The sequence below is a fragment of the Schistocerca americana genome, chromosome 2 (genome assembly GCF_021461395.2).
Source record: "Schistocerca americana isolate TAMUIC-IGC-003095 chromosome 2, iqSchAmer2.1, whole genome shotgun sequence".
Lineage (NCBI taxonomy): Eukaryota > Metazoa > Arthropoda > Insecta > Orthoptera > Acrididae > Schistocerca > Schistocerca americana.
The window spans coordinates 737602948-737616983 of NC_060120.1; the positions used below are offsets into that span (position 1 = coordinate 737602948).

General features: G+C 42.9%; 1 protein-coding gene across 3 annotated transcripts in view; it reads right to left on the bottom strand.

Annotated features, from left to right (window-relative positions):
- The window catches only part of LOC124595620 (enhancer of mRNA-decapping protein 4), a 155943-nt gene that overhangs the window by 118022 nt on the left and 23885 nt on the right, over window positions 1–14036 (bottom strand). For 2 of the 3 annotated variants that reach the window (XM_047134440.1, XM_047134442.1), the window contains exon 2: window positions 12158–12246. In XM_047134440.1, the coding sequence (XP_046990396.1) occupies window positions 12158–12228 (71 nt within the window). In that variant the 5' untranslated portion in view covers window positions 12229–12246. Of the gene's footprint in view, window positions 1–12157; window positions 12248–14036 lie in introns of all 3 variants that reach the window. The other variant, XM_047134441.1, reaches the window with a different exon arrangement.

Below are 14036 nucleotides of genomic sequence, written 5' to 3' on the forward strand. Positions count from 1 at the left end.
GTACCAGGTCGGGAGGGTAGTTGTGAGATGCGAAAGCTGTTGTCAGGTTGTTGGTGTAATGGTTCAGGGATTCCGGAATGGAGCAGATTCGTTTGCCACGAAGACCTAGGCTGTAGGGAAGGGACCGTTTGATGTGGAATGGGTGGCAGATGTCATAATGGAGGTACTGTTGCTTGTTGGTGGGTTTGATGTGGACGGACGTGTGAAGCTGGCCATTGGACAGGTGGAGGTCAACGTTAAGGAAAGGGGCATGGGATTTGGAGTAGGACCAGGTGAATCTGATGGAACCAAAGGAGTTGAGGTTGGAGAGGAAATTCTGGAGTTCTTCTTCACTGTGAGTCCAGATCATGAAGATGTCATCAATAAATCTGTACCAAACTTTGGGTTGGCAGGCCTGGGTAACCAAGAAGGCTTCCTCTAAGCGACCCATGAATAGGTTGGCGTACGAGGGGGCCATCCTGGTACCCATGGCTGTTCCCTTTAATTGTTGGTATGTCTGGCCTTCAAAAGTGAAGAAGTTGTGGGTCAGGATGAAGCTGGCTAAGGTGATGAGGAAAGAGGTTTTACGTAGGGTGGCATGTGATCGGCGTGAAAGGAAATGCTCCATCGCAGCGAGGCCCTGGACGTGTGGAATATTTGTGTATTAGGAAGTGGCATCAATGGTCACAAGGATGGTTTCCGGGGGTAACAGATTGGGTAAGGATTCCAGGCGTTCGAGAAAGTGGTTGGTGTCTTTGATGAAGGATGGGAGACTGCATGTAATGGGTTGAAGGTGTTGATCTACGTAGGCAGAGATACGTTCTGTGGGGGCTTGGTAACCAGCTACAATGGGGCGGCCGGGATGATTGGGTTTGTGGATTTTAGGAAGAAGGTAGAAGGTAGGGGTGTGGGGTGTCGGTGGGGTCAGGAGGTTGATGGAGTCAGGTGAAAGGTTTTGCAGGGGGCCTAAGGTTGTGAGGATTCCTTGGAGCTCTGCCTGGACATCGGGAATGGGGTTACCTTGGCAAACATTTATGTGGTGTTGTCTGAAAGCAGTCCCTCAGCCACATACTCCCGACGATCAAGTACCACTGTCGTGGAATCCTTGTCCGCCGGAAGAATGACGATGGATCGGTCAGCCTTCAGATCACGGATAGCCTGGGCTTCAGCAGTGGTGATGTTGGGAGTAGGATTAAGGTTTTTTAAGAAGGATTGAGATGCAAGGCTGGAAGTCAGAAATTCCTGGACGGTTTGGAGAGGGTGATTTTGAGGAAGAGGAGGTGGGTCCCGCTGCGACGGAGGCCGGAACTGATCCAGGCAGGGTTCAATTTGGACGGTGTCTTGGGGAGTTGGATCATTAGAAGTAGGATTTCGATCATTTTTCTTCGTGGCAAAGTGATATTTCCAGCAGAGAGTACCAGTGTAGGACAGTAAATCTTTGACGAGGGCTGTTTGGTTGAATCTGGGAGTGGGGCTGAAGGTGAGGCCTTTGGATAGGACAGAGGTTTCGGATTGGGAGAGAGGTTTGGAGGAAAGGTTAACTACTGAATTAGGGTGTTGTGGTTCCAGATTGTGTTGATTGGAATTTTGAGGTTTTGGGGGGAGTGGAGCTGGAAGTGGGAGATTGAGTAGATGGGAGAGACTGGGTCTGTGTGCAATGAGGAGGAGGTTGAGGTTTGCTGGAAAGGTTGTGAAGGGTGAGTGAGTTGCCTTTCCGGAGGTGGGAAACCAGGAGATTGGATAGTTTTTTGAGGTGGAGGGTGGCATGCTGTTCTAATTTGCGATTGGCCTGTAGGAGGATGCTCTGAACAGCCGGTGTGGATGTGGGAGAGGAAAGATTAAGGACTTTTATTAAGGATAGGAGTCGACGGGTGTGTTCATTGGCTGAGTTGATGTGTAGGTGAAGGATTAGGTGGGTGAGGGCAATGGATTGTTCAGTTTGGAACTGGAATAGGGCTGATGGAAAGAAGGGTTGCAGCCAGAGATGGGAACTTTAAGTGTGAGGCCTTTCGGGGTAATGCCAAATGTCAGACAAGCCTGAGAAAATAGAATATGGGAGCGTAATCTGGCTAGGGCTAAAGCATGTTTGCGGAGGGAATGTAAATAAAACTTAATGGGGTCGTTGTGGGGGTGTTGTGAGGGTGACATGGTATTAGCAGGTGGAAAGTGTAACATGAGGCTGAAATGAAAATGAAAATAAAAATATATGGGGAGAGATAAAGGTGAACTGGAAAGTAACTGGAGATCAGGTGTGAAAAAAGGCGACAAGGTGTTGGTTGCAGCTGGGCTATGTTGGACTTGGGTTGGTAGACAACGATGTGCACAGTCCTACACTCGTACTCTCTGCTGGAAATATCACTTTGCCACGAAGAAAAATGATCCTAATCCTACTCCTAATGATCCAATTCCCCAAGACCCCATCCGAATTGAACCCTGCCTGGAACAGTTCCCTCCTCCGTCGCAGCGGGACCCACCTCCTCTTCCTCAGAATCACCCTCTCCAAACCTTCCAGGAATTTCTGACTTCCAGCCTTGCATCTCAATCCTCCTTAAAAAACCTTAATCCTACTCCCAACATCACCACTGCTAAAGCCCAGGCTATCCGTGATCCGAAGGCTGACCGATCCATCGTCATTCTTCCGGCGGACAAGGGTTCCACGACCGTGGTACTTGATCGTCGGGAGTATGTGGCTGAGGGACTGCGTCAGCTTTCAGACAACACCAGATACGAAGTTTGCCAAGGTAACCCCATTCCCGATGTCCAGGTAGAGCTTCAAGGAATCTTCAGAACCTTAGGCCCCCTGCAAAACCTTTCACCTGACTCCATCAACCTTCTGACCCCACCGACACCCCACACCCCTACCTTCTACCTTCTTCCTAAAATCCACAAACCCAATCATCCTGGCCGCCCCATTGTAGCTGGTTACCAAGCCCCCACAGAACGTATCTCTGCCTACGTAGATCAACACCTTCAACCCATTACATGCAGTCTCCCATCCTTCATCAAAGACACCAACCACTTTCTCGAACGCCTGGAATCCTTACCCAATCTGTTACCCCCGGAAACCATCCTTGTGACCATTGATGCCACTTCCTTATACACAAATATTCCACACGTCCAGGGCCTCGCTGCGATGGAGCATTTCCTTTCACGCCGATCACCTGCCACCCTACCTAAAACCTCTTTCCTCATTACCTCAGCCAGCTTCATCCTAACCCACAACTTCTCCACTTTTGAAGGCCAGACATACCAACAATTAAAGGGAACAGCCATGGGTACCAGGATGGCCCCCTCGTACGTCAACCTATTCATGGGTCGCTTAGAGGAAGCCTTCTTGGTTACCCAGGCCTGCCAACCCAAAGTTTGGTACAGATTTATTGATGACATCTTCATGATCTGGACTCACAGTGAAGAAGAACTCCAGAATATCCTCTCCAACCTCAACTCCTTTGGTTCTACTCCACATCCCATGCCACTTTCCTTGGCGTTGACCTCCACCTGTCCAATGGCCAGCTTCACACGTCCGTCCACATCAAACCCACCAACAAGCAACAGTACCTCCATTATGACAGCTGCCACCCATTCCACATCAAACGGTCCCTTCCCTACAGCCTAGGTCTTCGTGGCAAACGAATCTGCTCCAGTCCGGAACCCCTGAACCATTACACCAACAACCTGACAACAGCTTTCGCATCTCGCAACTACCCTCCTGACCTGGTACAGAAGCAAATAACCAGAGCCACTTCCTCATCCCCTCGAACCCAGAATCCCCCACAGAAGAACCACAAAAGTGCCCCTCTTGTGACAGAATACTTTCCGGGACTGGACCAGACACTGAATGTGGCTCTCCAGCAGGGATATGACTTCCTCTAATCCTGCCCTGAAATGAGATCCATCCTTCATGAAATCCTCCCCACTCCACCAAGAGTGTCTTTCCGCCGTCCACCTAACCTTCGTAACCTGTTAGTTCATCCCTATGAAATCCCCAAACCACCTTCCCTACCCTCTGGCTCCTATCCTTGTAACCGCCCCCGGTGTAAAACCTGTCCCATGCACCCTCCCACCACCACCTACTCGAGTCCTGTAACCCGGAAGGTGTACACGATCAAAGGCAGAGCCACATTTGAAAGCACCCACGTGATTTACCAACTGACCTGCCTACACTGTGATGCATTCTATGTGGGAATGACCAGCAACAAACTGTCCATTCGCATGAATGGACACAGGCAGACAGTGTTTGTTGGTAATGAGGATCACCCTGTGGCTAAACATGCCTGGGTGCACGGCCAGCACATCTTGGCACAGTGTTACACCGTCCGGGTTATCTGGATACTTCCCACCAACACCAACCTATCCGAACTCCGGAGATGGGAACTTGCTCTTCAATATATCCTCTCTTCCCGTTACCCACCAGGCCTCAATCTCCGCTAATTTCAAGTTGCCGCCACTCATACCTCACCTGTCATTCAACATCATCTTTGCCTCTTTACTTCCGCCTCGACTGACATCTCTGCCCAAACTCTTTGTCTTTAAATATGTCTGCTTGTGTCTGTAGATGTGTGTGTGTGTGTGTGTGTGTGTGTGTGTGTGTGTGTGTGTGTGTGTGTTGTGGGCGCATGCGCGCGAGAGCGAGAGCGAGAGCGAGAGAGAGAGAGAGAGAGAGAGAGAGAGAGTGTATACCCGTCCTTTTTTCCCCCCTAAGGTAAGTCTTTCCGCTCCCGGTATTGGAATGACTCCTTACCGTCTCCCTTAAAACCCACTTCCTTTCGTCTTCCCCTCGCCTTCCCTCTTTCCTGATGAGGCAACAGTGTGTTGCGAAAGCTTGAATTTTGTGTGTATGTTTGTGTGTCTATCGACCTGCCAGCGCTTTCGTTCGGTAAGTCACCTCATCTTTGTGTATATATATATATATATATATATATATGCTTGTGTCTGTATGTGTGGATGGATATGTGCGTGTGTGCGAGTGTATACCTGTCCTTTTTTCCCCCTAAGGTAAGTCTTTCCGCTCCCGGGATTGGAATGACTCCTTACCCTCTCCCTTAAAACCCACTTCCTTTCGTCTTCCCCTCTCCTTCCCTCTTTCCTGATGAGGCAACAGTTTGTTGCGAAAGCTTGAATTTTGTGTGTGTGTTTGTGTCACCTTCTCCTTTTTACCGTTTGTTTGTGTGTCTATCGACCTGCCAGCGCTTTTGTTCGGTAAGTCACCTCATCTTTGTTTTTATATATAATTTTTCCCACGTGGAATGTTTCCTTCGTTGCCCTTATGGACAGTGTTTGAACTCGAAAATCACATGATGACACAATTTTCACTTCTTTCCTTTCTTCCTCTTCTCTTCCCAAAATCTCTTCATCCTTTGGCTGTGCTCCTGTTTCCTTTGCTCTGTCCATAATGTTCCTTTCTTCTTTCTCTCCTTTACAATAAATTTTGCACTCCTAACTTTGTTTCTGAAGTATTTCCTGTCTCCTATCATTTGCCTGTTGATCCCTATCTGCCTTAAGTCTTCGTCTATTTCATGATACCAATTTGTTTTCTTGCTTGAGCTGTTTACTACATCAAAAATTTTCTTTGTAAGTCGGTTGTTGTCCATTCTCTGTATGTGCCCATAGAAAGTTAATCTGCGTTTTCTGATCGCATCTGTTAGTCTGTCAGTGTGCTGGTACAGCTCTTTGGTAGGTCGCTTCATCCATATGCCATCTCTGTGAATTGGTCCAAATATTTTTCTGAGAATTTTGCGTTCTATTTTTTCTGTGTCTATGATGCCTGATGCTCCAATTGTGGTTGTTTCTGACGCGTACAATGCTTCTGGTATTACAACTGTTTTGTAGTGCCTAAGTTTGGCCTGCCTCGATATGCTTTTCTTATTATAATGTGACCATGTGAGTTTGTATGCCTTCTGGAGTTTCTTCGTTCGTTCCATGTTAGCCGCCTTGTTTGATCCTCCCATTTGTATGTACTCCCCTAAATACTTAAATTTTTCGACTCTTTCTACGGATCCATATACCGTATGCATGGTGTGTACATTGTTGGTCTGTCGTTCCATATATTGTGTCTTCTCGTAAGATACCTGCAGACCTGTTTTGGCAGCTATTTCATGCAAGCATTCCAGTGCTTCCTTTGCCTCCTGTGTATTATTGCTGAGTATGGCTATATCATCTGCAAATGCCAGACATTTTATGATTGTTTTGGTTTCACGTGTTCTTCCCAGCTGTATTCCTTTAACTTGTTCCTCCCACTGCTTGATAATTTTGTATTTTGTCTAACACCATGTTGAACAGGATTGGTGAGAGCCCGTCTCCTTGTTGGACACCTGTGTGTATGTGGAAGGGTTCCGAAATTTCTCCCATGAACTTAATCTTGGAGGTAGTGTCTGTAAGCGTCTGTTGTATAAGTGCCCTGGTTTTTCTGTCGATACCATATTCTTCCAGTACATCAAAGAGTGTCTGTCTGTCTATGGAATCATATGCTTTTTTAAAGTCCACAAAGGTAACTACAGTGTTTCTTGCCTGTCTGACTTTCAAAAGTGTTCTCAAGTTCCAGATCTGTTCGATGCATGATCTCCCTTTTCTGAAGCCTGCCTGGTATTCCCCAATTTGCAGATCTGCTTGTGGTTCTAGTCTGTTTAATAGCACCTTAGAGAAAATTTTGTATGTAACTGGTACTAGCGAAATGCCTCTGTAATTGTTTGGATCTGACTTATCACCCTTTTTATGTAACGGATGGATCAATGCACATTTCCATTCCTCTGGCACTTTCTCTGTGATCCAAATTTCGGAGATAATCTTATGGATTTTTTTGGTGATGTTTTCATCTTGGAGTTTCCAGATCTCGGCGATAATACCATCTTCTCCGGCAGCTCTGTTATTTTTCATTTGTTTTATGATTTCCTCTATCTCTTCTATTGTGGGTGGATCAGAATCAGCATTAGATGTGGTCTTTTGGAATGTTAATTTTCCTGTAGGTTTTTTGCAATTAAGAAGTTTATCAAAGTAATGTTTGAGAATTTTACAGTTTTCTTTTGTGTTTGTTTCCAGGGATCCATCTGTTCTTCGGAAGCAGAGGCTAGGGGGTTGATAGCCCTTAATATTTTCTTTGAAAGTTCTGTAAAAATTTCTTGTGTTATTTCTTTTGAAATCTTCCTCAATTTCTTTTAGTCTGTTATTGTCATATGCTCGTTTTTCCCTTCTGATTTCCTTCGATGCTAGTTTCTGAACTTCGTGAAATTCTTTCCATGTTTCTGAATTTCTGTAGCTACTGAACTTGTCCCATGCTTGCTTTCTTCTCTCAATGGCTTCATCACACTTTGCGTTCCACCACCTATGTTTGCGTTTTCTAGGTGGTTGTCCCCAGCACATAGTCTTCTGAACTGCCTTCGCCAGATCTGTCCATGTGTCTATTATATATATATATATATATATATATATATATATATATATATATATATATATATATATATATACAAAGATGAGGTGACTTACCAAACAAAAGCGCTGGCAGGTCGATAGACACACAAACAAACACAAACATACACACAAAATTCAAGCTTTCGCAACAAACTGTTGCCTCATCAGGAAAGAGGGAAGGAGAGGGGAAGACGAAAGGAAGTGGGTTTTAAGGGAGAGGGTAAGGAGTCATTCCAATCCCGGGAGCGGAAAGACTTACCTCCGCTCCCGGTATTGGAATGACTCCTTACCCTCTCCCTTAAAACCCACTTCCTTTCGTCTTCCCCTCTCCTTCCCTCTTTCCTGATGAGGCAACAGTTTGTTGCGAAAGCTTGAATTTTGTGTGTATGTTTGTGTGTCTATCGACCTGCCAGCGCTTTTGTTCGGTAAGTCACCTCATCTTTGTTTTTATATATAATTTTTCCCACGTGGAATGTTTCCTTCCATTACATATATATATATATATATATATATATATATATATATAGAGAGAGAGAGAGAGAGAGAGAGAGAGAGAGAGATCATTTCATTAAGCAATTTTTGTGGTAACATTTCTGCCGGCATTATTCATGTGCTCCTCACCCCATCAGCTCCTCCTCCTCCTCTTGCGCATTTTCTTTTCTTTCTTGATTTTTCTGCTTTTTAGGCCAGAGGACACAGTCTTTGGAATTCATTACAGAATCACACACACTGAACCACCACTTGCCAAAGTGCAGACTGAAGTAATCCAACAAGTACTACCGAGGCAACATTGAGCACTGAAATTGTACCGTCACATAATTTCACATAAAAATAGTAAAAATAGCCCTCGTCACACGACAAGGCTGTCTTTGTCAGAAATTATTTTGACAATGGCTGTTTTTGAAGAACCATCACATTTCTGAGCTGCAATAACTCAAGACAAGTCATTTCTGTCAAGTCTGAGTAGAACAAATAGTGAATCTTGGGGATAGCTGCAAGAGTGTGCTGGAATAGCAAAAATGAAAAAACTGACAAAGGTCGGTTCTTTTTATGTAGTGTTCAACTTCAAGTATGCTGTATAAATATCTAGATGACCAAGATAGCTAGTTTGAGTTAAACAATAACAACTCAGTGATAAATAAATAAATTATATATCAACAGTTAACTGTACAATTCAAAACTTTTGTCATTTGAAAAACATACGTGACAATGAACGACCACATGGGTTATTGCAGCATAACCCACATTTCGCAAGAGGACTACCACAGAACTAATACAATTCAAAAACTAAAAGATGGAGAGTAGTGTCAGAAATTTTGCAAAAAATGAACAGACTTTTTTTCCTTGGGACCTGTTCAACCTGATACAGTTTGCTGATTCAAGATGTAGGTCACTGTAGTCATGCAGAGACAGAGGCATGTTCAGGGTGGAACAGCACAGTGTGCTGAATCAAACCAGTATACAGACTCAAGACAACAACAAGAGTGGAACAATTCAAGACACAGATACTTGGTCTTGGAATGAATTACTAACTGTGATTTGTTTGAAATACGGTACATGGAACCAACACAATTTCACTGACAATTTTCACGTACAGAAAATGCTTCACAAATGACCGATGTGCGAATTACCTATGGTGACTGACAACATTGTGGAATGCATACATAAACGTATTTGTCAATCTCACTGCTCCACAATACTGATAGTTCACCAGTGGTCATGGCGATTTGTAAGCCACAAAAAATTCAATACCTCAAGAGGTTACAACAGATTCTCGATGGGTTGAAGATAAGTTGGATCAACTATGGTAATAAGGTTTCTTCATAGACCACATGCCTCAGGATCCACAGTTGCAGAGTGCTAAGGAGAAAACACTGAGAATACCACTACTCAGTTTCCTCACCATGCTATTGTAATAGGGGTAGACTTCAATTCACCAGCTTTAGAATGGAAGAGTCGTGTGATTAAAACTGGTACCAGAGTCAAGGTTCATGTGGAATTGTTTTGAATGTAATGTATGAAATTATTTCAAGCAGGTAAGTAGAGCACTGACTCTTGAGGTTAAGTCTTAGACATCCTAGTAGACTAGAACTTTTCTTGTCAATTAATAAGAGGTCATACATGATCATCAGGCTGTTAAAGCATTAATGGCTATAGGTGTTACAAGGAATGTTAAGAAAGGTAAGAAAATATTTTTGTTTAGCAAGGGTGTGCAAAGCGTGACAAATACGAGAAACTTCTGATAGAAACATGGAGGCAGATTGTAGACTTAAATTATGTTAGCATGATGCTGAATCAAAATGAAACATACTGAAAACGGGTAGCAAACACTTAGTGAATGCTTTACAAGGGTGGTTTGATAACACTAGTAAATTTCCATGAAAGAATGGAACATTCTCGTTGCATCTTCATGGTTGGTAAGCTTTATTATTCCAAGGATCATACAAGGAATTTCAACAATGTATGGTGTACTGTTAATTTCCTACAGCCGTCTGAACTGGTCAGTGGGCCTACTACGGTTGAAAATGGATGAAACGGAGTTTGATACTGTTGTTAAACATTTTCATTTAAAGAGTTGGACTGCCGCACAAATTAAAACATAATTGGGTGAAGTTCACACAAACCCTGCACCATCACTGAAGACCATTTACTTTTGGATTAGTGGTTTTAAAAGTGTTCGGACAAGGGACGAAGACTAAGAGCACTTCGCCTGGCCAGCTGAGTTTTGTTTTGTTTTGTGGCACAAAAACTACTAAGGTCATATGTGCCCATGTCAGAACCTTAGAACACCACAACAGAAAAGGAATTAAAAGCGACTACACATTAAGCCCACTCAACGGAAGGAAAGACAGCTAAAAATAAGGACTTCCTCTTTGAGAAAGGTCCACAAAATATGCTGTAAAGATGGCAGAGGTCCTTAACTAAAGATTAAATGTTCTCCGCCATATTGCTAAAACAGATAACAAATAAAATGCAGTTGACAGCCTGTGCATCGTTCACTAAAACGGCCAATAACTCAGATGGAAAACATACATTAGAATGTAAGTGGTTTAAAAAAAAAAAAAAAAAAAAAAAAAAAGAGCGTTTGGACAAGAAATGGCAAACAGGCAATGGGTAATCACAACGAGCACAGTTAAGGTCACCACACAGGGAACCATCGACAAATACAGTAATTAAAACTACCAAATAAAAATTTGTGAGACAGCAGGCACCTCAACTGAGCAAGTGCATAATCTCTGCATGGAAATTGGCTATTACAAAGGTACATGCAAGGTGAGTGTCGCAGTTGGCCACAGTCAACCAAAAGCAGATCTGGTAAAATATTTCAACACAATGTCTGGCAATGCTTAATCACAACCCGCAAGACTTTTTGTGCCAATTTGTGATTGTGATGAAATGTAGATCCATCACTACACACCAGAGTCAAAATGGCAGTCAAAACAATGGACAAAGACTGATGAAAGTACACCAAAGAAGGTAAAGAGAATTTTCTCAGGTGGTTGAAGGCCCTTTTTTTTGGGGGGGGGGGGGGGGAGGGGGGGGGGGGGGGATTCCCAAGGAATAATTCTCATATTTACATGGAAAAAGGCAGAAACATAAGTGGACACCATTATGCTTCATTGCTGGTTTGTTTGAAACTTGCATTGGCTGAAAAAAGACCAAGGCTGGCATGCAAAAAAGTGCTCTTTCACCAGGATGACGCACCATCCCACACATCAGCGAATACAATGGCAAAAGTTCATGAACGAGGCATTGAACTAGTTCCTCATCTCCTCTATTTACTAGACTTAGCTCCTAGTTACTTTTTCCTGTTCCCTTGCTTGAACCTTTGGCTTGCTGGGAAGAATTTTTCATCGAATGAGGAAGTGGTCACTGCAGTCAATGAGTATTTTGCTGAGTCTGACAGAACCTATTTTTCCAACTGTGTGAAAGGGTGGAGGATCACATGACCAAGTGCATAACCCCCATAGGAGACACTGTTGACAAATAAGGCGAGTTGTTTACAAAAGAAACATTTTTTTTCCTTTTCTGTTTTATCAGACTATTAAACCAGCCTTGTATGCATTCCACTCTGTGTTGTGCACTTCTTCTTGTTTTCTTATTTTGAAATGTCCACGATGGGGTACAAATACAACCCTCATTACACCACAAGGGACTGACAATCTCTGTAAGCAATACGTCAGTTCTGCTTTTGCAGGAGCACAGAACATGGTCATACACTATCAGCCCTCTTGAGAGAGAGGCAACGCTTGTTGCTACCCTCAGCTTTCTCCCGTCAAGTCATTCAAGTTCGAATTTGTTCCTGCCATGGCCGACTGTCACAATATAGTGTCCAAATAACACATCATAACGAAAACACTTTTCAGTAATATACATTTCAATGGTCTGGGTTAAACCAATACAGTCAATTACAACAAGAAGAAAAACTAAAGAACTTCCAACAACCATTACTCAGCTCTACAGTGCTGCAATGTTAACACGGAAGAGAACACTTGAAATTTTAATTTAAAGACTAATTAGCTAATATTTCATTGTGCCTGAAAAATCATTATATTATCATTTATTTATCAGAACTTGAAACATGATTCAGTGAGGAGCAACTCACTCGACACAAACATGGTAATAGATTACTTAGAAAAGGACTGAAATGTAAGAATTTTAAGATTAACCATGCCTATGAGTAGAGAGGGGAAGGGGAGCAGGTTACATAACCACCTCCACATTAAATGCTGATGTCCTTAAAAGCTCAATAAACACGCATTATATTACTCACATGGTTTGAGGAGATTGATGCAGTTTTGCCAAAGTGGAAGGTGGCTGCATGTTTAAGACAATTTTCTCCATTTCAGAAGCACCATAAATCTGTAACATACAACATAACGACAAAATTGAAATCTAACGGTGGCACAAATAAGTACACTAGATTCTGGCTAATCTGGCCATTCCTGGCACATACAGGTGCTGGATTAGCGGAAGTGCTGGATTATTGAGTGTCTGAAATTTATTTTATTCATTTATTCTGTTTTTTATTTGTTTTGAAAACAATGGGGATGTAGTGTACTGTACTTTCTTACATCGAAGGATACAATTTTAAAACAGAGGATATACTTTATTAAATCCAAAAATACATTAATTTCCAAGGTAAACTCAGTGCTTGAGCGTATACTGTATGCAATTCTACACTCATATCACTCACTATGAAACATGTCCCCAATTTTTAACTGTCGCAATGATGATATGCGACGGTGGCATGCTTTATCATGCAACTGCTTTACAAGCATTACATTGGTACTGCATGTATCTGGTGGTTACACAATGTTCTCCAGGAAGACCTCGGCAGATTCAGCACCAGCAGTGTGAGAAATCATGCTCTCGCCACCTGTGTCCTCTTCATCACTTACATCATTACTTTTTCGCACACATTTGATTATTTCTTCATCTGTTAAAGTTTGGTCCGTATCGCAGTTTTCCTCATTCAGCCACTTAGTAGCACCTTCATCATCAATTTCTTCTTCTCTTGGAAGGTTGTAGAACATGTCAGTATACAAAGTAATTGATAATTCCGAATTGACTGGCTCATTGCTGTCACTCACTACTGGATCAAACTCAGCATCAAAGAATGGCAACAATTTTCTCCAGCTCTTCATTATGGTAGCCCTCTCCATTCTATCCAATGCTTTGGCTGCTTGGAAAACAACATCACGTATGTTACTTGCTTTCCACGCCTTTAGCATAGTCTCGATAGTCATTTTCACTTTCGTTCAGCAAGGAGACAAGAAGTGAATGCTGATGATGACGTTTAATTGATTCAAAAATTCCCTAGTCCATGGGCTGAATTAGGGCTGTCACATTGGGTGGGAGAACGAGTACTTGTATACCATTGGACTTTAGAAAAACATCTGAAGGATGACTGGGAGCATTGTCAGTTATAAGGATAGCTTTCAGTGGAAGCTTTTTCTTCTTTAGCTCTTTTCCCACTGCTGGTACAAACGTTTCATGGAACCACCGAGAGAATATTTGTCTGTCCATCCATACTTTCTTATGAGCGCAATACTGCACTGATAGAGTATTTATGTCAGTGTGCTGAAAACAATGTGGATGTTTGGATTTTCCAATCAACATAGGCGGTAGTTTATGACTCCCATTTGCATTACAACACGCCATTAATGTTGCGCGCTGTTTCTGTTACTTGTAACCATGAGCTCCCTTCTCGTTCTTAGCAGCTAATGTTTTTGAAGGAAGCATCTTGTAAAAGAGTCCTGTTTCATCAGCATTATACAAGGCAACAGCAGTTAAATCTTCTTCCTCTATTATCTTCCGTATCTTGCTTACAAACTCGTCAGCATCCTTATCATCAGCTGAGTGACTTTCCCGGTGACTGTCAGCTGCCGAATGCCATGTTTTCTCCAATTTGATAGCCATCCTTCACTCCCTGCAAACACATTACTACCGCCAAGTTGTTTGTTAAATGCAGTTGCTTTTTCCTTTATAATCGAGCCACTGACTGGAATTCCTTTACTGCACTGTCGCATGAACCATCTATAAACAGCTACGTCCAGTTCTTCATTCTCACTCCTTAACATAACCTTCCGTTTTCCCAACTCACAATCCATTTGTCTTGAGTACTGTCTAATATCATCATCCTTCTTTTT